Source organism: Ranitomeya variabilis, chromosome 4 (assembly GCF_051348905.1).
Source record: "Ranitomeya variabilis isolate aRanVar5 chromosome 4, aRanVar5.hap1, whole genome shotgun sequence".
Taxonomy (NCBI): domain Eukaryota; kingdom Metazoa; phylum Chordata; class Amphibia; order Anura; family Dendrobatidae; genus Ranitomeya; species Ranitomeya variabilis.
The window spans coordinates 750,997,661-751,009,919 of record NC_135235.1 but is presented as its reverse complement, the minus strand read 5'-3'; the positions used below and the strand labels follow the sequence as shown (position 1 = coordinate 751,009,919).

The following is a 12,259-nucleotide window of genomic DNA, read 5'->3' as shown; positions in this document are numbered from 1 at the left end:
GTCCTCTGCTGTATCTCGTCCTCTGCTGTATCTCGTCCTCTCCTGTATCTCGTCCTCTCCTGTATCTCGTCCTCTGCTGTATCTCGTCCTCTGCTGTATCTCGTCCTCTCCTGTACCTCGTCCTCTCCTGTACCTCGTCCTCTCCTGTACCTCGTCCTCTGCTGTATCTCGTCCTCTGCTGTATCTCATCCTCTGCTGTATCTCGTCCTCTGCTGTATCTCGTCCTCTGCTGTATCTCGTCCTCTCCTGTATCTCATCCTCTGCTGTATCTCATCCTCTCCTGTATCTCGTCCTCTCCTGTATCTCGTCCTCTCCTGTATCTCGTCCTCTGCTGTATCTCGTCCTCTGCTGTATCTCGTCCTCTGCTGTATCTCATCCTGTGCTGTATCTCATCCTCTCCTGTATCTCATCCTCTGCTGTATCTCATCCTCTCCTGTATCTCATCCTCTGCTGTATCTCATCCTCTCCTGTACCTCGTCCTCTCCTGTATCTCGTCCTCTGCTGTATCTCGTCCTCTGCTGTATCTCGTCCTCTGCTGTATCTCGTCCTCTGCTGTATCTCGTCCTCTGCTGTATCTCATCCTCTCCTGTATCTCGTCCTCTCCTGTATCTCGTCCTCTGCTGTATCTCATCCTCTGCTGTATCTCATCCTCTCCTGTATCTCGTCCTCTCCTGTATCTCGTCCTCTCCTGTATCTCGTCCTCTGCTGTATCTCGTCCTCTGCTGTATCTCGTCCTCTGCTGTATCTCGTCCTCTGCTGTATCTCGTCCTCTGCTGTATCTCGTCCTCTCCTGTATCTCATCCTCTGCTGTATCTCATCCTCTCCTGTATCTCGTCCTCTGCTGTATCTCGTCCTCTGCTGTATCTCATCCTCTGCTGTACCTCATCCTCTCCTGTACCTCGTCCTCTCCTGTACCTCGTCCTCTGCTGTATCTCATCCTCTGCTGTATCTCGTCCTCTGCTGTATCTCATCCTCTGCTGTATCTCATCCTCTCCTGTATCTCGTCCTCTCCTGTATCTCGTCCTCTCCTGTATCTCATCCTCTCCTGTATCTCGTCCTCTCCTGTATCTCATCCTCTCCTGTATCTCTTCCTCTCCTGTATCTCGTCCTCTCCTGTATCTCATCCTCTGCTGTATCTCATCCTCTCCTGTATCTCGTCCTCTGCTGTATCTCGTCCTCTGCTGTATCTCATCCTCTGCTGTACCTCATCCTCTCCTGTACCTCGTCCTCTCCTGTACCTCGTCCTCTGCTGTATCTCATCCTCTGCTGTCTCGTCCTCTGCTGTATCTCGTCCTCTGCTGTATCTCATCCTCTGCTGTACCTCATCCTCTCCTGTACCTCGTCCTCTCCTGTACCTCGTCCTCTGCTGTGTCTCATCCTCTCCTGTATCTCATCCTCTGCTGTATCTCGTCCTCTGCTGTATCTCATCCTCTGCTGTATCTCATCCTCTCCTGTATCTCGTCCTCTCCTGTATCTCGTCCTCTCCTGTATCTCGTCCTCTCCTGTATCTCGTCCTCTGCTGTTTCTGGCTCAGGCTCCTCCCTTTTTATTGCTCCTCCCTCTTCCTCTCACTCCTCCCTTTTTCTCACCTCACTTTTTCTCTCGCTCTTCCTTCTCTCTCGCTCATCCTTCTTCCTGTCGCTCCTCCCTCTTCACGTCTGGCTCCTCCCTCTTCTCGCTCCACCCTCTTTTTCCTCACTCCTCCCTCTTCTCGCTCCACCCTCTTTTTCCTCACTCCTCCCTCTTCCTCTCGCTTTTCGTCTTCTCCCTCTGACGTCACTGTTTGGCGTCAGCTCGCGTCTGGTCTGTTGGTCACGTGTCTGTGTTGCCCGTACTTCTGTCACCATAGTAACAGCAGCAGTTGACCACGCCCCGTTACGTCTCTAGTTTCACTTCCGACCGCGCCCTTTTTCGGCTTAGACGGCGGTGACGTCATTGACGGGACTACATTACGGCGGAGGAATACTATGTGGAACAATGTTTTGCGGTTTTGCTTCAGAATATTATTTTATTCTCCCCGGGCTTTGTTCCGTTTCTCCGTCCGGATCTCGCTGCTGGGTCGCTCGTTATATAATTATTCCACTTGCTGTTTGCCAGCGTGACGTCATATCCGGAAGTTACTGCCGGGTCCGTGGTAACCAATCAGCGCGCACTGGCGGTTTAAATGCCCCAAACTCTTCATGTCTGCTGGGCTGAAAGCTGGACCCGGCGGGAAGGACCGGGGGTGACTAGAAACTGATTATATCCTGGACCGGGGGTGATTAGAAGCTGACATTTCCCCCTATTCTGGACCTGAGGTGACTAGATGCTGACATTTCCTCCTATCCTGGACCTGAGGTGACTAGAAGCTGACAGTACCCTCTACCCTGGACCTGGAGTGACTAAAAGCTGACTGTTCTTCTCCCCTGGACCTGGGGGGACTAGAAGCTGACATTTCCCCCTATCCTGGACCTGAGGTGACTAGAAGCTGACAGTACCCTCTACCCTGGACCTGGAGTGACTGAAAGCTGACTGTTCTCCTCCCCTGGACCCGGGGTGACTAGAAGCTGACTGTTCTCCTCCCCTGGACCCGGGGTGACTAGAAGCTGACTGTTCTCCTCCCCTGGACCTGGGGTGACTAGAAGCTGACTGTTCTTCTCCCCTGGACCTGGGGTGACTAGAAGCTGACTGTTCTCCTCCCCTGGACCCGGGATGACTAGAAACTGACTGTTCTCCTCCCCTGGACCTGAGGTGACTAGAAGCTGACTGTTCTCCTCCCCTGGACTTGAGGTGACTAGAAGCTGACTGTTCTCCTCCCCTGGACCCAAGGTGACTGGTGGCTGACTGTTCTCCCCTGGGCCCGGGGTGACTAGAAGCTGACTGTTCTCCTCCCCTGGACCTGGGGTGACTGGTGGCTGACTGTTCTCCTCCCCTGGACCCAGAGTGAATAGAAGCTGACTGTTCTCCTCCCCTGGACCTGGTGTGACTGGTGACTGACTGTTCTCCTCCCCTGGTCCCAGAGTGACTAGAAGCTGACTGTTCTCCTCCCCTGGACCTGGGGTGACTGGTGACTGACTGTTCTCCTCCCCTGGACCCAGAGTGACTAGAAGCTGACTGTTCTCCTCCCCTGGACCCGGGGTGACTGGCAGCTGACTGTTCTCCTCCTTTGGACCTGGGGTGGCTGGCGGCTGACGCTGGAGCACAGGATGGGCTCGGTGGAGTCAGGTCGGTACCTTCTCCCTGGTATTGCTCCCTGTTCACACTGCTCCTCCCTGACGCTTCTCCCCTCCCCCGCACAGACTGGGTTGCCATCGCTAACAGCCTCCTGTACCGCTGCCGCCTCTCCCTGCCGGTGGCTGAGCTGACACACTGTGACGCCCACGTCTTTGTCGCCCTGTACGAGGCCATTCTGGGTGAGCCGGTGCCAGGTACGTAGCGCGTCACATGACCCTGCGGCCGGCGAACCACCAGTGTTGTCGTGAGGACAGCTGTTGCCTCTAAATCTGCTACATTGTAACAAACCCTCAGCCGAGAGCAGGACTGCAGCAGAAATGGGACACGGTGCCATCTATTCACTGACAGCAAGCAGCAGTGACGCTGGCCCTTTAATATTCCCCTAATCCACAGATCTTATTGCCGATTCTCGCACCGCGGAGGACGACGCCCACAACGTGCAATCGGTGATCGACTCGCTGGCCCTGGACTATCTGCAGGTCAGCCTGTCCCACATCACAGGTGAGTGCAGGGCCCAGTGTGCAGCTGCCGTCCTCACTGTCCTCTTCGTCCTCGCCGACCTCGCCGTCCTCGCCCCCTCGCTGTCCTCGCCGTCCTCGCCCCCTCGCTGTCCTCGCCGTCCTCGCCCCCTCGCTGTCCTCGCCGTCCTCACTCTTTCACCAGTCCTCACTTTCCCATAGGAGAGAACGTTGTCCTTGGAGACACTGAGTCCATCAAAAACCTCCTGGAGATATTTGACGGCTTATTGGAGTATCTGACTGAGCAGATAAGTGAGGCATCCTCCCAGAACGGAGGTAAGAACAGCGAGCACAGCTCCGGAGTAAAGCGCAGCATCAGAAATCTATATTGTATACAGTGACTGCACCAGCAGAATAGTGAGTGCACCTCTAGGGTATAATACAGGATGTAACTCAGGATCAGTAATGTAATGTATGTACACAGTGACTGCACCAGCAGAATAGTGAGCGCAGCTCTGGGGTATAATACAGGAGGTAACTCAGGATCAGTAATGTAATGTATGTACACAGTGACTGCACCAGCAGAATAGTGAGCGCAGCTCTGGGGTATAATACAGGAGGTAACTCAGGATCAGTAGTGTATGTACACAGTGACTGCACCAGCAGAATAGTGAGCGCAGCTCTGGAGTATAATACAGGAGGTAACTCAGGATCAGTAATGTAATGTATGTACACAGTGACTGCACCAGCAGAATAGTGAGTGCAGCTCTGGAGTATAATACAGGATGTAACTCAGGATCAGTAATGTAATGTATGTACACAGTGACTGCACCAGCAGAATAGTGAGCGCAGCTCTGGAGTATAATACAGGAGGTAACTCAGGATCAGTAATGTAATGTATGTACACAGTGACTGCACCAGCAGAATAGTGAGCGCAGCTCTGGAGTATAATACAGGAGGTAACTCAGGATCAGTAATGTATGTACACAGTGACTGCACCAGCAGAATAGTGAGTGCAGCTCTGGAGTATAATACAGGATGTAACTCAGGATCAGTAATGTAATGTATGTACACAGTGACTGCACCAGCAGAGTAGTGAGTGCAGCTCTGGAGGCCAGTGATGTGTATTTGTCATCCCTCTTTTTTTCAGAAGATGCTTATCCTCTTCTCAGGGGGCAACTCGCAGAGTTTGGGGGGGATGGTAAGATCCTGCCTCCATCTTTCGGGTAAGTCGTGAGTTGCAGTTTTCTTGCCCCCCGTTCTTTGACTCCGGGGTCTGATTGCGGCTCGTCCGCAGGTCTCTCTCCTCCGATCTCCATCCTCCATCTTGGGGAGCTGACGGCTCGGAGTCTACGGCGGAGCTGATCCATCTGGGGGACACGGCGCACACGTTCACGCTCAGAGGTGATTACGGGGGGATTTGTTCTGATGTCGGTAGCCGCTTACTGACGTGTTTCTGGTGTGATAACAGGTCTGGATCTGGTGACCCTCAGGAAGGAGGTGGAGCGGCCCCAGACCCCCCGGCCCCCCGCCGCTGATCGTCACTTGTCTGCTGTCACAGGGGGCAACAGTAAGTGACGCACCACCGGGGGGCGCTCTGGGCCGGTGGGTGGGAGAGACTGAAGAAAGCTCCTGTTTCTAGGAAGCCTCAAGCTGAACGGCCACTCACTGGAGGAGCAGGAAAGCGCCACACGGCCGGGACCACCGGAGCCGCCAACCGCCGTCCTCCTAAAGCGTCCGTGTCAGCAGGATCGGCCACCTGCGGAGGACAGAGACGTCTTGGTGTCGCTGAGCAGCGCGGGGTCCTCCCTCAGCGGTCCAGCAAAAAGTATGGATCGTCCAGATGGGAGAAGGGGTCCTGCCGCCCCAGGTCATGGAGGTAAGGTGCCCCTTATACAGGGCTCCAGTCACATCCAAAGCTGCGCCATCTCCAGAGAGGTGCGATGCTCTGCCGGGAGGAAACCCGCTCTCTTCTTACTTCAGATATCCATGAGAAGAGTGAGGGGGCCGAACAGCGGAAGTCACCGGCGACAAGGAGAGAGGAGGCACGTGAGGTGGACGGGGCGGCGAGGAGGATAGAGGAGGCACGTGAGGTGGACGGGGCGGCGAGGAGGAAAGAGGAGGCACGTGAGGTGGGCGGGGCGGTGAGGAGGATGGAGGAGACACGTGAGGTGGGCGGGGCGGTGAGGAGGACAGAGGAGGCACGTGAGGTGGACGGAGCGGTGAGGAGGAAAGAGGAGGCATGTGAGGTGTGCGAGGCAGCGAGGAGGACAGAGGAGGCACGTGAGGTGTGCGAGGCAGCGAGGAGGACAGAGGAGGCACGTGAGGTGGGCGGGGCGGCACGTGAGGTTAGCGGTGCGGGAGGGCGTAAGGTTGGGAAGGAGGCATGTGAGGTGAGTGCAGCAGGGCGTAAGGACGGGGAGGTGAGGGGGTGCAGCAGGGCGTAAGGATGGGGAGGTGAGGAGTTGGGAAGGGGCGGCGAGGATTAGGATGGGGTGTAAACAGGGCAGTGAGCAGCATGGGGATGGGGCAGCGAGGAGTGGAGGCGAGGAGCGGAAGCTTGGCTGGGATAGAGTGGGTCTGGGATTGAGTGCGACTGGCCGGGACGGGTGGAGCAGATAGGGTGGCGAGAAGTGGGGTGGGACAGGGCGCGGCAGGCAAGGAAGTGTCGAGGAGCGGGACAGTGAAGTATGGGTAGCGAGGGACTGGGCGGAGTAGAGGGGCGGGACAGGGGGCGAGGAGCAGGACTGGGATAAAGCAGGACGGGGAGGCTGGGCGGCAAGGAGTGGGCAGGGACTGGGTTCAGCTCCTCTGTCTGTCTGTCTGGTTTTCCGCTCACCCTCTCTGTCCGGTTTCCCTCTCGCTCTCTCTCTGTCCGGTTTCCCTCTCGCTCTCTCTGTCCGATTTTCTTTCTCGCGCTCTCTCTCTGTCCGGTTTCCCTCTCGCTCTCTCTGTCCGATTTTCTTTCTCGCTCTCTCTGTCCGGTTTCCCTCTCGCTCTCTGTCCAGTTTCCCGCTCACCCTCTCGCTCTCTGTCCGGTTTCCCTCTCGCTCTCTGTCCAGTTTCCCGCTCGCTCACCCTCGCTCTCTCTGTCCGATTTCCCGCTCGCTCACCTTCGCGCTCTCTGTCTGATTTCCCGCTCGCTCACCCTCTCGCTCGCTCTCTCTGTCCGGTTTCCCGTTCGCTCACCCTCTCGCTCGCTCTGTCCGGTTTCCCGCTCGCCCTCTCGCACTCTCTGTCCGGTTTCCCGCTCGCTCGCTCTGTCCGGTTTCCCGCTCGCCCTCTCGCACTCTGTCCGGTTTCCCGCTCGCCTTCTCGCTTTCTCTGTCCGTTTTCCCGCTCACCCTCTCCCCCATTTCCCGCTCACCAGGTGCAGAGGTCGGGGTGTCTCCGCTCTGCGCCGGACATTCACCTGGTGACGCTGCAGAGCGATGGAACATTGTCCAGAGAAGGACACATACAGAGCGGAGCCACGCGGCCCCCTGAAGACCCCGAGCATTCACTACTGATGTGAGTGGCAGAGACCATGCCCCGGCCGTTATCCACAAAGCCCTGCCCGTAGTAGCAGCGGTATGTAGTGTCTGACTGGATCGGTTCTGCTCCCGCAGCTCGCCGACCCCAGACCCCCTGTCTCTGGCGGACGAGCCGCTGTCGGTGCAGAGAGTGCGGAACAGAGTGTCAGAGCTGGAGCTGCAGCAGATGTCGGAGAAGCTGTCCCGCCGGCTGGACGAGCTGGACCAGGTGAGAACGTGTGGTGCACAGCACCTCCGTGTGGTGCACAGCACCTCCGTGTGGTGCACAGCACCTCCGTGTGGTGCACAGCACCTCCGTGTGGTGCACAGCACCTCCGTGTGGTGCACAGCTTACCCTGCATCTCGCTGACAGATGCTGAGGAAGGCGCTGGGGGGTCCAAGCGGGAGCGGCGGGGAGATGAAGGAGGACGACAAGCTCTCCCAGCACAGCGACAGCATCATGGAGATCCGCAGGAAGAAGCGGCTGCACGGTAATGACAGGGACGGCGGCTGGGGGCAGCACTGGGGGTCCGACCACTCTATAACCGGGCGTCCTTCCTATCTGCAGCTCCACGGCACGTGCAGACCCCTGGTGCCAGGCCCCGCTCGCTCTCCTCCTCTCCGCTGCCGCCTCCCCGCCGCTCTGTCTCCGCGCAGTTCGAGGACGCTCTCAATAAGGACGGCCGCGGAGAGATGGGCAAGATCCGCCGGGGCGTTCAGAAGGAGCTGGACCTGGAGAGGCTGAAGGCCCGGGTACGTGCTGCCGACGTGAAATGGCTGATAATAGAGAACAGTAGTTGATATGATCTGTGTAGTCCTTTCGAGTCTGTGACCGCCCGTCTTGCCCCACAGCGGCTGCGCCGAGCCTACGAGGAAGAATTGAAGGACTTCCAGGAAACGGAGAAACAGAAACTGGGAAAGCTGAAAGCCGCGCTGCGGGCCGAGGTGAGTGACCGCCCCGGTCTGGCTGACACCAGAGAGTTCACACGGGAGGTGTAGTACCGGGCTGGGACCTGCGGGGGCGCTGTGGTCACCTCTTCTGTCCTTCCCCCAAAGGAACAAGAATATAAAGAAAATCTCCAGGATCCTCCGCGGTCTCATCCGGAGCGGGTGTACGGCGGCAAACGGGAGCCACCGAGGCGGTGGACTCCCAGCCTCCAGAAGCCAGCAGGCCCAGGTAAGTGCCCCTCGTGGAGCTGTCTGGGGGGTGTCGCCGTGGCCCCTCGCAGAGTGTGATGCTGTCCGCTCTCTTACAGTGACGGTCGCGGAGAACAATCTGCTGCCGCTGCTCCTGGAGGAGTTTCCTCACCTGCAGATCTCGCCCCACGCGCTCGGCGCCATGTGGAGGGGGCAGCTGGCGCAGGTGGAGCAGCTCGCCAGGTCTGTGCAGGAAGACGAGCGGAGCGAGCGCCAGCTGCAGAAAGAGGTGAGAGGGGCCGTGCACAGGGAGCGGGGCCGCCAGGGCTGGTGGGGGGAGGGGGTCTCACCCTCAGGGTTGTTACACGCCCCCTCGGGAGTCTCGCCCTCAGGGTCATTACGCCCCACCGGGAGTCTCGCCCTCGGGGGTCATTACGCCCCGCCATGAGTCTCGCCCTCGGGGGTCATTACGCCCCGCCATGAGTCTCGCCCTCGGGGTCATTACGCCCTGCCATGAGTCTCGCCCTCGGGGTCATTATGCGCCCCCTCGGGAGTCTCACCCTTGGGGTCATTACGCCCCGCCGGGGGTCTCGCCCTCGGGGTCATTATGCGCCCTCCCCAGGAGACTCTCCTTCGGGGTCATTACGCCCCGCCAGGGGTCTCACACTTTTTTGTCCCTGTCTCCGTAGGTGCAGGAAGCGCACAGGAAGCAGGAGCTGCTGGTCGGCCTCGTCCAGAGGGAGCAGGAGCACAACCAGCGGCTGGTCAGTGGCACCCTCCCCCCTAATCCCTGGTTGTAGGGGGCTCCCCTTTCCCACCGCTGCGGATGTAAGATCTCCACTCGCCCTCATGGAAACCTCCCTGCACTGCTACGTAGTAACAGCCCTTCAGCTCTGTGAGCAGGACCTGGGTCAGGACAGCTCGTTACCAGTGTGGACCACCCTCTGGAGCTTTTTCTGCTCACAGTCCTGATTCCTGTCTGGCCCCAGCCTGATCCATTGTAACAACCCAGTGCTGCTTGCCGCGGTACAGCAGTGTGGACATACAGAGGGCACCAGTGCAGCGGGCGGGGGTGTGGTGGTGCAGCGGGCAGCGGTGCAGCATGACAAGTTGCGGAGGAGGATAATCTTATTTATGTCACTGTAGAAAGACTTCAAGGACCGGATCCGTCTGCAGAAATCGGCGCAGAACCGTCAGCGGGAAAACCGGCAACAAGTGGCGCGAGCGAAGAGATACTACGACGACTACCACGTGCAGCTCCGCGCCAAACTGCTGCGGGCCCGGACCAGAGAGGAGCGGGTGAGTGTGACCCCCGCTGCTGCCCCCCGCCCCCATCGTCCTCACAGCAGTAGGGTTGTCACTGTTGCATCCAGGTTAGACCATGGCGTTATTCCTGCGCTGATACATTGTAACAAGCTGCAGCTCACACAGGATTGTCGGCCATCGATGCTGCTGTAACAATCCCCCAGCTGTGATCAGAACATGGCTGAGCCTCAGGAGGTGCTGAGGGTTTGTTACAGTGTGTCAGTCTGGACAATGCTCTAAACATCAGAAGTACCAATCCCTGACACACTGTAACAAACAGTCAACTCTTCTGACCAGACCGACACACTGTAACGACCTGTTCACAGGATGCGATGGCTGTCAGTCAGCAGAGACTGTATGTGACGTTCCGGACTGGGGGGACACTGCGGCGGCCCCTCGGCTTTGGGCAGGACCCCCGTGGCCTCACCCGGCCTTCTCTTGCCCCCAGATGTTTCAGCAGCTGTTTGCGGAGGGTCTGGAGCTGCAGAAGCGGCGTCTGCGGGAGGTGCGGTCCTACGCCAAGGAGCAGCGCGAGGAGCAGCGCCGGCGGCACCAGGACGAGCTGGAATCCATGGAGAACTACTACAAGGATCAGGTAAGCAGCAACTCCCATCATCCGTCCCCGGCCGAGCCGCTGGCCGCCCACCATGTAATCCCTTCCCTCCACAGTTCTCCATGATGGCCGACGCCGTGAGCCGAGAGCGGCGGCAGCTCCAGAGCCGGGAGAAGGCGCAGTCCAAGGTGAGTGTCCCCCGATTATCCCACCGCGCCTGATCGTAGTGCGGATCCCCAGTAACATGCACCCCCTCCCCCGCAGAACGTGCAGCAGATGAAGCGAGAGCTGCGGGTGAAAATGGAGAAGGAAATCCAAGATCTGCAGGAGATGATCCTCCGCACGGACGAGGACGCCTTCTTCAGGGAGCTGGAGGCTGAGCGGCTGCAGAGGAGGCTGCACATGGCGGCGTTCCAGTACAGCAAGAGCCACGGCCTGTGATACACCGGGCGGCCACCGGAGGGCGGCAGACAGTCCCCCTGCACTGAGGCTGGAAATACGTCTGAGCAGCGCAGCGTAGCGAGAGACTGTGCGGCTGTGCTGACCTGACGTGTCGGGAGACTGAAATCCTCTGTGCTGCTATGCCGCTCTAACGTATCGGGAGGCTGAGCTGCAATGACACTGTGCTGCTCCAACATGGCGGGAGACTGAAATCCTCTGTGCCACTCTGACGTGTCGGGAGACCGTGCGGCTGTGCTGACCTGATGTATTGGGAGACTGAAATCCTCTGTGCTGCTGTGCCACTCTGATGTATCGTAGGCTGAGCTGCAATGACACTGCTGCTACAACATGTCGGGAGACTGAAATCCTCTGTGCCACTCTGATGTGTCGGGAGACTGTGCGGCTGTGCTGACCTGACGTATTGAGAGACTGAAATCTGCTGTGCCGCTCTGAAGTATCGGAGGCTGAGCTGCGATGACACTGTGCTGCTCCGACGTATCGGGAGAATGAAATCCTTTGTGCTGCTGTGCCACTCTGACGTGTTGGGAGACTGTGCGGCTGTGCTGACCCGACGTGTCGGGAGAATGAAATCCTTTGTGCTGCTGTGTCACTCTGACGTGTCGGGAGCCTGTGCGGCTGTGCTGACCCAACGTATAGGAAGACTGAAATCCTCTGTGCTGCTGTGTTACTCTGACGTGTCGGGAGACTGAGCCGCAGTACCAACAGACTGCACCGCACCTTTTCTTAAAAAAAAAAAAAAAATTAGGTAGCCCGATGGCACCGCCACTTTCCCTTCCTCGTACGCCGCCGTGCCTTATTCCCCCTCCCCCATGAATGTTCTTTTTCTCCAGATAATTTATTGGGTTTTTAACTTTTTTTTTTTTTTTGCAATGAAAACAGTCAAAATCCTGATAATGAGTTGTTGGTAATTATTACATTCTCTCCCCATGCTTTACACTGCTGTTACACAATGAAGGCTTCTAGGAAGGGGAGCAGCGAGGACAGCGGCGAAAGCAGGAAAGTGGCATCTGGCTCTGTGCAGCAGGGCCGGGACAAGGTATTCTGGTGCCCTCTGCCAAACCCTGGTGACCCCGCAGGTCCCCTAATGCACCCCTTCTCTTGCTCTGACAACGATCCTATATTAAATATCAGACCCAAGGACGTCATGGAAACCAATAGTTATGAAGGTGTCATGCGATTGACAGATAGCCCAATGAAAGCTAAGCAAGACCCCATTATAGATATTGGGATACGTCTGATGGTTTTTACGTCTGTCATGCGACAAATAGTTTGCAACCAAGTGATGATGGTTTTGATGCCTTCTATATGTACTGATGGTGGGTCAAATTCTTGTGATGGTGATTCTTTTGACGTATTCATGTAGTGATTGTTCTGGTGATGTATTCATCATCCGTCAATAAATAGGTCACTAGAACCACTGTCAGTACATGAATATGTCACTAGAACCACCTTCGGTAGGTAAATGCATCACCAGAAGTAAATGCATCACCAGAACCACCATCAGTACATGAATACAACACCAGGTTCACCATCAGTACATGAATACAAGACCGGATCCACCAAGCTTAGTAAAGCAATCGGTTGTAATGTCAAGTCAGGCACACATTCATTGGTATATC

At 57.1% G+C, this 12,259-nt stretch overlaps 1 protein-coding gene and 1 long non-coding RNA gene across 7 annotated transcripts; one reads left to right on the top strand and one right to left on the bottom strand.

The window, feature by feature from the left end:
* The first annotated feature begins 1,856 nt into the window (after positions 1 to 1,856).
* CEP95 (centrosomal protein 95) lies at positions 1,857 to 11,855 on the top strand. Of its 6 annotated transcripts, none has more exons than XM_077254719.1 (22): positions 1,857 to 2,224; positions 3,078 to 3,204; positions 3,279 to 3,407; positions 3,607 to 3,714; positions 3,894 to 4,007; positions 4,822 to 4,897; positions 4,969 to 5,075; positions 5,143 to 5,241; positions 5,314 to 5,550; positions 5,655 to 5,803; positions 7,042 to 7,181; positions 7,280 to 7,412; positions 7,557 to 7,674; positions 7,752 to 7,936; positions 8,036 to 8,128; positions 8,240 to 8,360; positions 8,440 to 8,609; positions 9,010 to 9,084; positions 9,467 to 9,619; positions 10,074 to 10,220; positions 10,295 to 10,366; positions 10,443 to 11,854. In XM_077254719.1, the coding sequence occupies exons 2-22, from the start codon at positions 3,186 to 3,188 to the stop codon at positions 10,617 to 10,619; spliced, it is 2,622 nt and encodes an 873-aa protein (XP_077110834.1). In that variant the 5' UTR covers positions 1,857 to 2,224; positions 3,078 to 3,185; the 3' UTR covers positions 10,620 to 11,854. The 6 variants fall into 6 exon arrangements, with proteins under 6 accessions (XP_077110834.1, XP_077110833.1, XP_077110832.1 ...); XM_077254718.1 differs by having other exon boundaries at positions 1,858 to 2,297; XM_077254717.1 differs by having other exon boundaries at positions 1,858 to 2,297; positions 3,000 to 3,204.
* LOC143766770 (uncharacterized) lies at positions 2,231 to 2,595 on the bottom strand. The gene is made up of 2 exons (XR_013213637.1): positions 2,531 to 2,595; positions 2,231 to 2,411 (listed from the first exon to the last, which is right to left on the bottom strand). It is a non-coding gene; the product is annotated as an uncharacterized LOC143766770 (long non-coding RNA).
* Positions 11,856 to 12,259: the final 404 nt, after the last annotated feature.

What these genes read in the sequence shown, in the direction of transcription:
- CEP95 (XM_077254722.1), top strand. An exon ending in TCTGGGTGAGCCGGTGCCAG is followed by an intron (nt 3,408 to 3,606) that starts GTACGTAGCGCG and finishes CCTAATCCACAG; the next exon opens with ATCTTATTGCCGATTCTCGC. An exon ending in TGCTGTCACAGGGGGCAACA is followed by an intron (nt 5,242 to 5,313) that starts GTAAGTGACGCA and finishes TCCTGTTTCTAG; the next exon opens with GAAGCCTCAAGCTGAACGGC.